The following is a 16,430-nucleotide window of genomic DNA, read 5'->3' as shown; positions in this document are numbered from 1 at the left end:
CTACTCTGAGGAGTGCTACTTGTTTATTGAACTATTGACAAGATATTATGTGAATATTTGTATAAACAGATTTTTTGTGTATTTACTGTTTACGAAATGTTATGAGACTCTTACCTGCACATATTCGTCATTGCTGACGCTATTGAATGAATTGTTTAACCACATACTTGTGTAAACTATTATGTACAATCACATGTATGCAAGTATTTAATATTATCTTTTATTTTTGTCTGTATTTTTTTTTGACGAATTTGGTGGAATTTTCGCCACCAATGCTGGCAAAAATACCATCAAATTCTAGCCCGTGGAGGAGGGGCATATCGTGCATGGGGGCTTAATTAAATATAATACAAATAATTTTAATTTTAGTCGCTGTCTGTCCGGTTACGCAGTCTCGTAACCGGTTTGCCCTGACTAGTATTAGTACGCAATCTGACTGCATAGAATAACAACAAAGAATGAAAGGAAATATCTGTTAACACAATTAATTAATTAAGTCCCCAGCAACTATAAAAGCTACGAAACAACAAAGCACAAGTGTAACTGGTCTGTGTGTGGAAGTGTGACTCAACGTACACATCTGGCACGGTTCTTTCTCAATGTGACAAGATATTTTAAATACCATTTACACTGAAGTAATTTAAAAAAACAGAAATACTATAACTGCACATAGAAACCAGAATTACACTCCAATACGTGAACACAAGACAGATGCTTTGTTGACTGAACCTGTGACCAAGAGACATTGTTAGTTAGGAATTTGAAGTAAAAAAAAAATTTTTTTTACCTTCATATATATTGAGGAAAAATACACTCTGATCATTACAACATCCCCATTCGAACTACATCTGCTGTCTAGCCCATCAAAACAACTGCACACGACATGGCCTCAACTAGTACAGCTATCGACATCCCCTCAGCAAGCACTGCCCACGGCAACTTCTCAACTACGACTTCCCACAGCAACTTCTGAACAAGCACTGCCAGTGGAGGCGGCGGAATAAAACTCTTTGGCGCAATCGCTGGCGCTGTGACTCAGCGTAGCCACCTTTCAAAAGTTCTTCATAATCAGGCATGTATGACTATACGCAGAGCGATTAAATTTATGTCTGAAGAGACAAATGAAGCAAGAATCTCCCTAAAAGTGTACTCGAAATGGGATGCAGGAAGTGCTTAACTTTTCTGTCACTAAGTAAATAGAATAAAGGAGGAAAAGAAAAGCATTGCTTCAACTACTTCTCAAAGCTTCACTACTTCTGCATAGATACGGAAAAAGGAGAAAAAATCGTATGTCTGCGTAATATTTATGAACAGATTATTAGTGGACTGACAATTTCCACGTCACACGTCCTTTATTTTTCTTTGGCAGTACCTTAGTAAGCTACTTGAAATGAAACAGTCTTAGTTGCAAAATATTTTTTATTTAGAGGAATGTCGCGTTTTGCCCTTTTGGGGCATCATCAGATTGACGTAAAAATTGATGTGGAAAACCAACATTCTTCCATTAATGCAAATGTTGGTTTTCCACATGAATTTTTACGTCAATCTGATGACGCCCAAAAGGGCGAAACGTGTCATTTCCTGTAACTAAAAAAGATTTTGCAACCGAGACTGTTTCATTTCAAAACATTCATAACCGGTTGCTATACCAGGTGCCCAGCACGGAGTGAAACCATATTTTCTTAGTAAGCTACATTGTCTGCTACTCCATATTTACACTGATGAGAAAAATCTCAAAACAAAACAAAAAAGTCACTGTAGAGTAATGAAATTTTGGAAATCAATTGGTCTAGGTAACATATTAAAATTATTAACATTGCAAGATCACAGTTTAATGTAAGTGCGAGATGAGCCATTGCAAATGTGAAATTCTGGTACATTAGTAATCGGTGTAACCGCCAGAATGTTGAATGCAAGCATCCAAAAGTGCTTGCATTGTGTTGTAGAGGTGCCGAATGTGAACTTGTGGGATGGAGTTCCATGCCTGCTGCACTCGGACGCTCAATACAAGGACTGTTAATGTTGGCTGTGGATGACACTGGAGTTTGCGTTCGATAATGTCCTATAAGTGCTCGATTGGAGACGAATGTGGTGATCGAGCAGACCAAGGCAACAAGTCGACACTCTAGAGCATGCTGTGTTACGATAGCAGTACGTGGGCGAGCGTTATCCTGCTGAAAAACAACCCCAAAATGCTGTCGATGTATGGCAGCATAACAGGTCGAATCATCAGGCTGACATACAAATTTGCAGTCAGGGTGCGTGGGATAACCACGCGTTTGCTCATCCTGTTATACGAAATCGCACTCCAGAGCGTAACTCCAGATGTATGTCTAGTGCGCCGAGCTGGTTGTATACAGATCCTCAACTGGCGTCCTAACTAACACACGGCCAGCCCTGGCACAGAGGCAGAATCAGCTTTCATCAGGAAACACGCCCTGCCCTCCAATGAGCTCTCGTTTGACACAAATGAAGTCGCAGATGGCGGTGGTTTGGGGTCAGTGGAATGCACGCTACAGGGCATCTGGCTCTGAGCTGTCCTTGAAGCAATTTGTAAGAGTTCTTTGTTTTAGTGTGATGTCAACTGCTGCTCGGATTGCTGTTGCAGAAGCAGTGCAATGGGTCGGGGCGATACGCTGAACACAATGGCCCTCCCTCTCGGTAGTGCCATATGACCGTCCAGAGACCGCTTTTCTTGCGACTGCAGAATCTCGCGACCACAACTGCCAGCAATCATGTACAGACGCTACATTCCTACCAAGATTTTCTGCTTATTGCTGAAGCGACATCCAGCTTCTCGTAGCCCTATTACAGGACCTCGTTCAAACTCAGTGAAGTGTTGATAATGTCTCCTTCGTCGTTTTAAAGGCGATCTTGACGAACATGAACTCATCACATCCAGTCTCAAAGGTAACTAACGCTCATTACCGTTAAAGCAAACCTGATTTGCTTCCTCGTATTTGCGCTACTATCACCACTCTTATCCGCGTGGCGCCAAATTTGAATAGATAGCTTCCAGATGTAGAAGCACACCTACCAACTTTCTTTTTGTCGCACAATTCCTTGGTGTTATGATTCTTTTAGTCAGTGTATTTAATGATGTGTGCAGTGCTTCGATATGAACTAGAAAGTGTGACAGTGTCTTCGCCTGTGAACCTTTGCAGTCACCCCCTTCGAATACTGCCAGGAGACACGCGCGCTGTCCAACACACTTACTGAACGGCATTCCTGATGAGCTCGCTTTCAATCGTTCCCACCGATAGCAGCTGAACGGCTGTCGAAGGAGAGGTACTGTCAGTGAAGTGGCACAAGGATGCTGAGAGCATTTGCTGAAGTTGAATTTGACTTTGATCATGTGTGGTTCTCTGTTCTACCAACTTACATGCCTCAGAAGCATGTCAGTCAGATTTGGTGGAAGAAAGCGTTGGAACTTTGTGTGCGATTTGCGTCTGTGGAATTCACAGGCAAAGTGAGCCGTAGTCATCGGCGCTTGTTCGACTTATTTGGGGAGCAGTTTTGTGTGTAGATTGTACGAACATTATTTGGAGATATCCACCGTATCGTAAGGTACTTTAAAGTTTGTAGTACAATGCGTGTGTGTGTGTTTGGTATCGCGATAGACTATTGTAACAGAAAGTGATTTTATTCATGGGCAGTACAAACGCTGCTCGTTTCTCTTGGCCGCTTTTCGTGGCCAGTGCAAAATTAAAGCTTACCCCAGAATTAATAAATACTGAACCACATCGTCACTGAAGAGGCAGTAGGGTTACTTGAAGCGGAAAAGATGGACTAAGACCAGTATGAAGACGCCCCTTCGATATCCGCATTAGTTCTTAAGTTATTGTAAGTTAAATGTTATAAATAATTCCTGAACTGTAAAAGCGAAGCCGGCCGGTGTGGCCGTGCGGTTCTAGGCGCTTCAGTCTGGAACCGCGCGACCGCTACGGTGGCAGGTTCGAATCCTGCCTCGGGCATGGATGTGTGTGATGTCCTTAGGTTAGTTAGGTTTAAGTAGTTCTAAGTTCTAGGGGACTGATGACCTCAGAAGCTAAGTCACATAGTGCTCAGAGCCATTTGAACCACTTTTTTTGTAAAAGCGAATATCTCGGCAACGTACAAAGCGACTGCAACAAACTCGTAGAGCTGTATCAGACTGTGGGAGTCGATTTACTGAAATTATTCACATATTTAAATGACAGGCCGAAAAGTGCATTTCGCCCATTTAAAAACAGATTTTCTTACGAAATAAATTGAGAAACTTTAAAAAAGTAGCGGCAGTGCTGTAAACTTTAGATATATAGGAAATTACTTAATGTATGATATAAACTGTTTGTAAATATTTACACTTATAAATCCGAAAATGGAGGAAAACTATAAAAAATTATTGTTTATAAATAAACTATAATGAAAACTTATAACAGCGTAATATTCCTTGGAAAATTTCCGTGTAATTGGATGTATCATATGTGTGTAAAAGGTTCCAATTAAGATTTTAGCAGGTTTCATGTTCAGTGGATTAACTGATTTCAGTGGTGCTTGACCGAGGTTTCCTGGGTGAACCGTGGCAATATGGAGGGAAGTCTATGTTCTGAGGCCGTTGGAGGCGGTCAGGCTGTGTTAGTTTGAGTTTCGAGAAAGTTTTATCTGATGAACGGTGAAATAGCCGCTAGTTCACGTGTGTAAGTTATTCAGAGTTCCCACTTTCGGACATACAAATTTTTCGGTGTCTGATGGACTTGTTATTTTTAGGGGTTGCGTATGACAAAAACCGCACTTAGACGCATTCAGTGTGTAACCATATTGGACTTTAGACTTCGAGATATTATGGAACTTAAATGGTTTCCTAGAGATGATTCACGCAATTAATCATGGTTTATTCAACCGCCTTCAAGATATTAAGAAACTAGGTCAAGCTATGAAATTAATTTGTTGTGAACTGTGACTTTCGATTTTCTTATATTCTTGTTGCAAATAAACTCGAATGTGTGAAAATTTAGAAAATACGTAAGTACATACGTCATTTTTGCACAGAATATCCCGCCTAAATTTATATTAAATACTTTTGTGGGACATTGGGTCATTTGCGACGAATGTGAGTTGGCGTCCTGGAACCACTCTGTGGCAATTCTGAACGTGTGGGGTGTCGCACTGTCCTGCTGGAATTGTCCCAAGTCTGTCGGAATGCACAATGGACATGAACGGCTGCAGGTGATCAGAAAGGATGCTTACGTACTGATAGACGTATCAGGGGTCCCATATCACTCCAACTGCACCCGCCCCACACCATTACAGAGCCTCCACCAGCTTCAACAGTACCCTGCTGACTTGCATGGTTTATGGATTCATGAGGTTGTCTCCGTACCCCATACGTCCATTCGCTAGTCCATCCGCTTTGAAACGAGACTCGTCCGACCAGGCAATATGTTTCCAGTCATCAACAGTTCAATGTCGGTGTTGACGGACCCAGGAGAGGTGTAAAGCTTTGAGTCGTGCAGTCATCAAGGATACATGAGTGGGCCTCCGACACCGAAAGCCCATTACAATTATGTTTCGCTGAATAGTTCGTACGCCGACACTTGACGATGACCCAATATTGTAATTTGCGGAAGGGTTGCACTTCTGTCACATTGAATGATTCTCTTCAGTCGTCGTTGGTCCAGCTCTGGCAGGATATTTTTCTGGCCACACCGATGTCGGAGATTTGATGTTTTACCGTATTCCTGATATTCATAGTACACTCGTGAGATGGCCGTACGGGAAAAATCCCCATTTCATCGGTATCTCGGAGATACTGTGTCCATCGCTCGTGTGCTGACTATAACACCACGTTCAGATTCACTTAAATCTTGATAACCTGCCATTGTAGCAGCAGTAACCGATCTAACAACTGCGCCAGACACTTACTGTCTTATACAGGCGTTGCCGACCGAGCGACGCATTCTGCCTGTTAACATATCTCTGTATTTGAATACGCATGCCTGTACCAGTTTCTTTGGCGCTTCAGTGTATGAGAGATTAATGTTCATCGGATGGACGTAAATGTTATATGACACATTGTTTTTATAGTTGCTCATTCTGTTATCTGGCGTAGGTATTACCTGATGAGTTAACTAAATGTTTGCTGATGATTGATTGATCATTGTGGAACTTTCGTTAACTGAAACGTTTTTCTGTCTGTTCTAGTAGCACCTGAATACATTTTGTACTTTGTTGAATTTCTTTTGAGACAGTGAGGTCAAGCTCTATGTAATGACATAATTCCGAATCTCTAATACTGCTCAAATCTGAAACACTAAATGTTGATTGCTGATTTTCCTGGACTACATTCATCTCAGTTGTCAAATACGACGTATAAAAACAAAGATAATAACAGTGTGCGGGACTTCTTGTATAAAATCAGTTTATCTTTTCTGAATGAAATGTTACGTTTTTTTGTGCCCTGATACCTTACCACTCCTAGCTCCTCACTTGCAAGCATTTCCTTGTCTCTACTCGGAAGTGTTATACTGCAGTCTCAGCGCACTATAGGTGCTTATATGCAATATCATTAAATTCATGTCGGATGATGAAAATGAAGGAACAATCTCATTACAAAGTGTGCTTGCAGCTATTGCAGGATCTGCTAGTTTTTCCAGTGCTGTAATAACAATGAAGCAGGGGACGGAAAAACAGAACTGTTTCTCAAAGCTTCACTACTTCAGCATATACCTTAAGAAAGGAGAAAAAGATTGTGTGTTGGTGAATGGATTATCACTGGATTGTCGCACTATTTTGAAGTGACGTGTTCTTTATCCTACATTTTCAGTATCAGTAAGCAACGTTGTCTACTATGCTATATTTATTTACACCAGTATTGTTTCATGAGGATTTCTTCTGGCAGTACGTTGTTGGAACTGTTTCGGTTTGCTTGATCCTCTGTTCATTTTACTTTCTTTTTCGGCACTCCAATGTGTAATTGTTACCTTGGAACGTCTGTTTTTGCCTAATAATTGCTGATATAATCTATTAACACGATCATTTACAGACTCCCGGACTATTGGTTAAAAGTTACGTGAAATAAGCGTTTGTGCGCTGGCCGCAACTGTCAGACTGCACCTTCCGCGCCCTGCGGTGGGCGTTCACAGGCGGACGCACACCACTGCCGTCGTCCCCTCCGTCGCCACGCCACCTGGGCAGGTACCGGCACTCTTGTACTAAACAGAGAGCTAGGACTAACATCTGGGCAATGGGGCGCCATCAATATGTTTATGCTAACAAATTACTGAAACTGGGTCTGCTTTATAGTACATGCAACCCAGCTTTTTATCATTCTGTTATTTAATCCATTGTGGTCGTCTCAGACAACACATGAGACCCTGGATCTGAGGCACTGGACAAAGTTACGGCAATAACGTAAGTACAGTAGCTGACAAACCCGGCATTGCTCGGGTGTTCATTTTGCCAACTTTCTGTTAGGAACGAAAACAAAAAGAATTGTATTCGCAGTGTAACATCGAAGAAATTTCATATACGTGTATTCGTGATAAGACCTTTGCAATTATGAAACAGTCATACAAAGAAATACCATAATGTTCAAATCATTAAGTACAGTATCCAAATTAAGAAAGATAGTATGTAATAGACAAATTCTCTTTAATGTTTATTTAACTTGGAACTTTATTGTCACCTATACCTCTATTTATATGTCGAGAGAACTGGGCGCAGCTCCTTTGCGTATCTGCAAAGGGATTTTCTAAACGTTTACAAAATCGTCTTTATGGCAACGCCCCTTCATAGCTGTGTAGACAGCTATCGTTTTCGCCTATAGCCATTTACGCTTCGTAGTTTATAGTTGTCAAAAGTGTTGTCAGGTGTGAGGTTTCTAAGAAATTGCCTCGATTGTAAGAGTCTCTTAGTAGTAAAGAATAAGTGTTAAAACTTCATGCATATTCGGAATTTCTTCACGTATAACATCGTTTATGACGTGCTATCTCTTGAGCTATTACGGGTGGGTGGTTCTTATCCTCACAGCATTTTTTGGACGACAGTAAGGGACTGCTGTGTACCAAGTTTGGTTCAAATTGGTACAGTAGTTTAGGAGACGTGATACGCACATACACACACAAACACACACATACACACACACACACACACACACGCACACACACAAGCGCCAGAGAAACTTGTCTAGGCATGCGTATTCAAACACAGAGATATGTAAACAGTCAGAATACGGCGCTAGGGTCGGCAACGTCTATATAAGAAAAGTGTCTGCCGCAGTCGTTAGATCGGTTACTGCTGCTACAATGGCAGGTTATCAAGATTTAAGTGAGTCTGAACGTGGTGTCACAGTTGGTGTTTTCCCGTAGGACCATTTCACGAGTGTTTCGTGAATATCAGGAATCCGGTAAAACATGAAATCTCCGACATCGCTACAGCCGGAAAAAGATTCTGCAAGAACGGGACCAACGACGACTGTAGAGAATCATTCAACGTGACGTAAGTGCAACCCTTAAGCAAATTGCTGCAGATTTCAATGCATGGCCATCAACAAGTGTCAGCGAGCGAACCATTCAACGAAACATCATCTATACGGCCTTTCGGAGCCGAAGGCCCACTCTTGGACCCTTGATGACTGCACGACACAAAGTTTTACACCTCGCGTGGGCCCGTCAACACCGACATTGGACTGTTGATGACTGTAAACATGTTGCCTGTTTAGACGAGTCTCGTTTCAAATTGTATCGATCAGATGGACGTGTACAGGTACGGAGACAATCTCATGAATAATGGACCCTGCATTTCAGTAGGGGACTGTTCAAGCCAGTCGAGGCTCTGTAATCATGTGGGGCGCGTGCGTTGGAGTGATATGGGACCCCTGATACGTCTAGATACGACTCTGACCGGTGACACGTACGCAAGCATCCTTTCTGATCATCCGCATCCATTCATGTCAATTGTGCATTCCGACAGACTTGGTCAATTCGAGCAAGACAATGCGACAATGGTTCAAATGGCTCTGAGCATTATGGGACTCAACTTCTGAGGTCATTAGTCCCCTAGAACTTAGAACTAGTTAAACCTAACTAACCTAAGGTCATCACACACATCCATGCCCGAGGCAGGATTCGAACCTGCGACCGTAGAGGTCGCGTGGTTCGAGACTGAAGCGCCTAGAACCGCACGGCCACTTCGGCCGGCACAATGCGACACCTCACACGTCCAGAACTGCTACAGAGTGGCTCCAGGAAAACTCTTCTGAGTTTAAACACTTCCGTTTGCCACCAAACTCCCCGGACATGAATTTTAATGAGCATATGTGGGATACCTTGCAACGTGCTCTTCAGAAAAGATCTCCACCCATTCGTACTCTTACGGATTTATGGACAGCCCTGCAGGATTCGTGGCGTCAGTTCCTTCCTACTTCAGACGTTAGTCTGAGTGCATGCCACGTCGTGTTGCGGCACTTCTGCGTGCTCGCGGGGGTCCTACACGATATAAGGGAGTTGTGCCAGTTTCTTTGGCTCTTCAGTGTATGAGACGTATGGATTCATGGACACTATGGATTTGAGAAATTACAGACAGGGCCCCGAATTGTGTTACAGAAAGTAAAACCATACAGATCTCAATATCTCCTTAAAATAGGCTGGATACGTCAGTTTGAAGGCCGAACAGAGGCAATGGCGTATCACCTTCAACACGAACGTGCTTAGTAGAAAACTATAGTGTTCAAAGTAGCCTTAGGTTTACATTCACCTTTACCTAAGGCGGATCCACGCTAGACCAACGAAGGTCAACGACCGACGAGCAACCGCTTCGTTGTCCGTGAGCTGCTGTGTACAGGTGGAAAATCGGAGCTAACGAAGCGGTTGGCCTTGGTTGCGATTCGGACTGCTGGCGGTAACTCTCTCTCAGTAGAGACGGCGAGTCGAATGATAATTGGTGCAGTAGCGATTTTCTACACCTGTTTGAAAGGGTATGTATTTACTGATTGGAATACGGAGACACCGTTCAGACTGATAGTTTTATCGTGAACGGGAATGTTTAGGAAACCATACAAACTGCGATTGTAAAACAAATTGAAAACATTAGGCGCCTGGAGAGAAATCAGTGAGCTGTTAGAAAATAATACCCACGATGTGAAGAAAAGCGGAATCTTTATGGATATTTAATAACTTTTCTTTCATAATGCGGGGACACAGTCATAATACATTTCTCTAAAGTCAGTACCGCCATTAGACTGTTGTTTATTTACAGTATTAAATTTACACTTACACAATCATGATTTCAGCTTCAAAGTGCCATTATCAAGCGTTTTAAGTGTTATAAACTGCTTGGGATGGTGTACACAGTAATGAAGCAAAGCTCTGCCAGATATATCGACTCTTAGACAATGTGTCTAATAGCGTATTTTAATACGACAGTATGCCATCCCAAACAATTTTTAACACTTAAAACACTTGATAATGGCACTTTGAAGTCGAAATTACGATTGTGTAAGTGTAAATGTAACATTGTAAATAAACAACAGTCTAATGGTGGTGTTGTTGTTATTGTGGTCTTCAGTCCCCAGACTGGTTTGATGCACCTCTACATGCTACTCTATCCTGTGCAAGCTTCTTCATCTCCCAGTACCTACTGCAATCTACATCCTTCTTAATCTGTTTAGTGTATTCATCTCTTGGTCTCCCTCTACGATTTTTGCCGTCCACGCTACCCTCCAGTACTAAATTGGTGATCCCTTGAGGCCTCAGAACATGTCCTACCAACCGATCCCTTCTTCTTGTCAAATTGTGCCACAAACTACTCTTCTCCCCAATTCTATTCAATACCTCCTCATTAGTTATGTGATCTACCCATCTAATCTAATGGCGGCGCTGACTTTAAAGGGCTTTATGGACATCTTTTTACTGCATGTACAGCACTCCTAAAAGAGGAGTTTTACTTTGAAATTTTAAGGCCTACGCAATTCAATAACAATTCTAAATCTGTAGCTCTCATTCGAAAAAAATTATGAAATAGCCCATACCCTAATTCAGCTTTATGGACAGACAGTTTTTTCCCACCACACAGCTACGTGCTTTTTTAAAAGCGAGGTCATTCTCATGCGTCGTGTCTTGTATTTGTTTTTCAGACGATCAGCTTCTTCCAGTAGAGTAACAGCTGCACATGCGACGACTGCTAAATCTTCTCCGCTCGTAATATCGGCCGGTGGATCTTATTAAAAAGCTACTTTATAACAATGACCAAATGGGAGCAACTTCGACACATTATCAGAGTCAGCTGCAATTCCACGTGGCCGATTCCCTTGGTACGAACCCCTCGGTTTGGTAAGTATGATAGCCTGAACGCCAATGCGTTGGCGACCAACGTTCCGCTAAACCCACTGGCTGTGTTACGTTTGCCCACAGTGTATGTGCTTTTAGTGGAATACAAAAATGAAGAGGAGCGGCGGCAGCGGCGCCGACGTCTGTACTCACCTCCTGTTGCGGTACTTGACGTCGTCGTAGAGCAGGTGGTGGGACGGCGAGGGCGGCGTGGCCGGTGCCTCTGCCACTCGCAGCGCATCCTCCACCAGCTGCTGCAGCTTCTGCTCCAGCTGCTCCACCGCCTCCGTCTGCAGCTGCTGCAGACACAAACACAACCAAAGGCTTACTCTCTCAACTACAAAACTACGACACAAACTACAGTAAACACTAATATGGGCTTTGTAGTAGGAATGAGAGACGAGAAGGATTAATGAAGTTCTGCATAACTTTCAGCTAGTAATAGTACACTACTGCTCATTAAAATTTACACCACGAAGCTGACGTGCTACAGACGTGAAATTGAACCGACAGGAAGAAGATGCTGTGATATACAAATGATTAGCTTTTTAGAGCATTCACTCAAGGTTAGCGCCGGTGGCGAAACCTACAACGTGCTGACAAGAAGAAAGTTTCCAACCGATTTCTCATACACAAACAGCAGTTGACCGGCGTTGCCTCGTGAAACGTTGTTGTGATGCCTCGTGTAAGGAGGAGAAATGCGTACCATCACGTTTCCCACTTTGATAAAGGTCGGATTGTAGCCTATCGCGATTGCGGTCTATCATATCGCGACATTGCTGCTCGCCTTGGTCGAGATCCAATGACTGTTAGCAGAATACGGAATCGGTGGGTTCAGGATGGTAATGCGAAACGCCGTGCCGGATCCCAAAGGCCTCGTATCACCAGCAGTCGAGATGACAGGCATCTTATACGCATGGCTGTAACGGATCGTGCAGCCACGTCACGATCCCTGAGTCAACAGATTGGGGACGTTTGCAACACAACAACGAACAGTTCGACGACGTTTGCAGCAGCATGGACTATCAGCTCGGAGACCACCGCTGCGATTACCCTTGACGCTGCATCACAGACAGGAGCGCCTGCGATGGTATACTCAACGACTAACTTGGGTGCACGAATGACAAAACGACATTTTTGTCGGATGAATCCAGATTCTGTTTAGAGCATCATGATTTTCGCATCCGTGTTTGGCGCACATTGGAAGCGTGAATTCGTCATCGCCCTACTGGCGTGTCACCCGGCGTGATGGTATGGGGTGCCACTGGTTACACCTCTCGGTCACCTCTTGTTCGCATTGACGGCACTTTGAACAGTGGACGCTACATTTCAGATGTGTTACGACCCGTGGCTCTACCCTTCATTCGATCCCTGCGAAACCCTACATTTCAACAGGATAATGCACGACCGAATGTTGCAGGTCCTGTACGGGCATTTCTGGATACAGAAAATGTTCGACTGCTGCCCTGGCCAGCACATTCTCCAGATCTCTCACCAATTGAAAACGTCTGGTCAATGGTGGCCGAGCAACTGGCTCGTCACAATACGCCAGTCACTACTCTTGATGAACTGTGGTATCGTGTTGCAGCTGCATGGGCAGCTTTACCTGTACCCGCCATCCAAGCTCTGTTTGACTCAATGCCCAGGCGTATCAAGGCCGTTACTACGGGCAGAGGTGGTTGTTCTGGGTACTGATTTCTCAGGATGTATGCACCCAAATTGCGTGAAAATGTAATCACATGCCAATTCTAGTGTACTATATTTGTCCAATGAACACCCGTTTATCATCTGCATTTCTTCTTGGTGTAGCAATTTTAATGGCCAGTAGTGTAAATACACGTTCGAAATTCGCAGGAGATTGAGGCATACTTGGAAAAGGTCTGGAGTGCAGGGAAAAGCAGTTTAAAGAATTTTAATAACACAGCAGATATTAGGAAGATGGCTGGTATAAAAATTGAAGAGGCAGCCACTCTGCTGTGCCCTGAAGTCTCCAGCATACAAGGTTAGACCCGAGTCCAGACGCGTCACAAAATTAAGAAAGCTTCACCACACTCATCTCGTTATCAACTGAAATACAAGGCAGATCATCAGCTAAATTTGCTACTGCCTGCTTATCACAGTACGAAACGCACTCAGTTAAAATGTGGCGCACAGTAATTTGCTTGTCACAGGTCCAATGCGGATGCGGGCCAAGGCCTCACTAGAGCGAATGGTTGCATTCCTGTCTTACACCATTTTAATCCGAGCACTTTGTTTTTATTCTTCCCTTCTTATTGTTTCTTCTTGGTTACGGTACATTTTGTATATTACGTTTCTCTATAGCATACCCTTTTTTCCTCAAAATATCAAACGTCTTGCACCATTTTACATTGTCGAGCGCTTTTTCAAGGCCGACGAATTCAATGAAGGTGTCTTTATTTTCCTTTTCCGAGGTCGACAAATATGAATTTATCTTATATTTTCCTTAAATACCTGCCGAGCGCGGCAGTCGCCCGGTCTCAGGCGCCTTACCACGGTTCATACGACTATCCCCGTCGGAGGTTTGAATCCTCCCTCGGACATGGGTGTGTGTGTTGTCCTTAACATAAGTTACTTTAAGTTAGATTATGTAGTGTGTAAGCCTAGGGATCAATGACCTCAGCAGTTTGGTTCCATAGGAACTTACCACCCCGTTAAATACTGGGTTCAAAATATCTAGGTCCTCTGTCCTTAAAAGAACCGTTGTTGAAGTCACTAGCCATACTGATCTATTGTGATACTGTCTGGAAGACAATGTATATATTTTACTTATGTTTCTAAAGCGATGTGTGGTTGCCATATAATTATTAAAAATTTTCCTATATCTTGCTTCCGTTATCAGTCGCAAGTCAGAACTGCCTCTGTGTTGCGCTTAACTTTCCGAAAGCCAAACTTATCGTTACTTAAGACAGCCTCAATTTTCATATCCATTGTTCTGTATACTATCCTTTTCAGCAGTTTGGACTTAGTGCCGTTAAGCTGATTGTGATGTAGTTCTGATACTTTTCAGCCGTTTGTATCTTCGCAATTTCGTGGATGATCTCTTTTCGAAAATCTTATGGTGCGTCTCCGGGTTCATAGAACCTACACGTCATCTTTAATAGTGGCTTGGTTGTCGCTTTCCCAAATAATTGCAGAAATTCCGAACGAATGTTATCTATTCTTTCTGCCTTATCTGATCACAAATCTTCCAAACCTCAAACTCTGACACTAATGCTGGATGCCCTATGTTTCCATATCGACTGTCATTCTTTCCTCAATGGGATCATAAGAAAAGTCCTCTCCCTACGAAGAGGCCTTCGGTGTATACTTTTCACCTGTCAGCTCTTTCCTCTGCGCCTTACTAGAATTCCTATTACACTCCTAATTTTGACACCCTGCCTTTTAATTTCACTGAAGATTGTTTTCAATTCCCTTATGCTGAATCAGCCCTTCGGACGATCATTGATTTTTCGGTTTCTTAACATTTTTGCTGCGGCCGTTTCACCTTAGCTTTCCCGCACTTCCTGTTTGTTTCGTTCCTAGGTGACTGATATTCCGTTATTCCTGAATTTCCCTAAACATTTTTGTACTTTCTTCTTTCGTCGAATGTAAATATTTCTTCTGTTGTCAACTCTTCGCGTTAACACTAAGAGGCGACGTGAGCTAGGAGTAGTAAGGAGTCTGAACGAAATACGTGGATTTGACGGAAGGCCTACATCTCCACCTAGACCGGCATGCATGCACAGCAAGCTACCGCACGCTACGTAGCGGAGAGATCAATCATTTCCTTTCATGTTCACTCGCAAATAGTGCGAGACGAAAACGATTGTCTGTAAGTCTTCTTATGAGCCATAACTTCTCCTGTCTTCATGACTTACATTTTTCCACATCTGTCAACCACCACACCAATTACAAATTTTGTCCAAGTCATCCCATACCCTCTTCATGTCATGAAAATCTTACGCAAAACGTATGTTGGTGGCAGCAGAATCGTTTTGCAGTCTTTTTCAGTTGCCGGTTCTCTAAATTTTCTCAATACAGTTCCTCGAAAAGTACGTCGCCTTCCCTCAGGGATTCGCATGTGGGTTCCCGAAGTATGTCCGCAACACTTACGTTTTGTTCGAACCTACTGGTGACAAATTTAGCAGCCGGCCTCCGAATTGCTTCGATGCCTTCCTTCAATCCGAACTGCTTCGAGCAGTACTCTAGCTCGCATCAGCGTCCTATATGTGGTCTCTTTTACAGATGAATCACACTTTCCCAAAATCCTCCCAATAAAATGATCTCGACCATTCGCCCACCCAACCAAATTCTCACGTACTCGTTCAATTTCATATAGCTTTGCAACGTTACGTCCAAATATTTAAACGATGGAACCGTGTCGAGCAGGCCACTACTGACGATGTGTCCAAACGTTACGGGTTTGTTTTTACTACTCATCAGCAATAACTTACATTTTTCCACATCTGTCAACCACCACACCAATTACAAATTTTGTCCAAGTCATCCCATACCCTCTTACAGTCACCAAACTTCGGCACAGTCCCGTACACCAGTCATAAGCAAACAACCTCAAATTGCTGCCTACCCTGTCCGTCTGATCATTTATGTATATAGAAAATAATAACAGTCTTATCACACTTCCCTGGGTCATTCCTGTAGATACCCTTGTCTCTGATGAACACTCATGGTTGACGACAACATACTGGGTTCTATTACTTAACAAGTCTTCTAACCACTCACATATCTGGGAACCTATTCCATATGCTCGTATCCTCGTTAGCAATCTGCAGTGGGACACCGTGTCAAATGGTATTCGAAAATCTAGGAATATGGAATCTGTCTGCTGCCCTTCATCCAAAGTTCGCTGTAAAACTAACACTAAACTCCGCCCCAACAAGCCATGAAGACCCAACGGTACCGACCGGCCGCCGTGTCATGCTCAACCCACAGGCGTCACTGGTTGCGGATATGGAGGGGCATGTGGTCAGCACACCGCTCTCCCGGCCGTATGTCAGTTTATGAGACCCAAGCCGATACTTCTCAATCAGGAAGCTCCTCGGTTTGCCTCACGAGAGCTGAGTGCCACCCGCTTGCCAACAGCGCTCGGCAGACCGGATGGTC

The 16,430-nt window shown here is 43.3% G+C and overlaps 1 protein-coding gene across 2 annotated transcripts in view; it reads right to left on the bottom strand.

The window, feature by feature from the left end:
- The window catches only part of LOC124595121 (sterol O-acyltransferase 2-like), a 298,068-nt gene that overhangs the window by 236,184 nt on the left and 45,454 nt on the right, over positions 1–16,430 (bottom strand). For both annotated transcript variants that reach the window (XM_047133717.1, XM_047133718.1), the window contains exon 3: positions 11,460–11,605. In XM_047133717.1, coding sequence (XP_046989673.1) covers positions 11,460–11,605 — 146 coding nt within the window. The remainder of the gene's footprint in view (positions 1–11,459; positions 11,606–16,430) is intronic.

Source organism: Schistocerca americana, chromosome 2, assembly GCF_021461395.2.
Source record: "Schistocerca americana isolate TAMUIC-IGC-003095 chromosome 2, iqSchAmer2.1, whole genome shotgun sequence".
In the NCBI taxonomy this organism is placed as follows: domain Eukaryota; kingdom Metazoa; phylum Arthropoda; class Insecta; order Orthoptera; family Acrididae; genus Schistocerca; species Schistocerca americana.
Note: the sequence above shows the minus strand (reverse complement) of the source record. Positions and strands in the feature narration are given on the sequence as shown.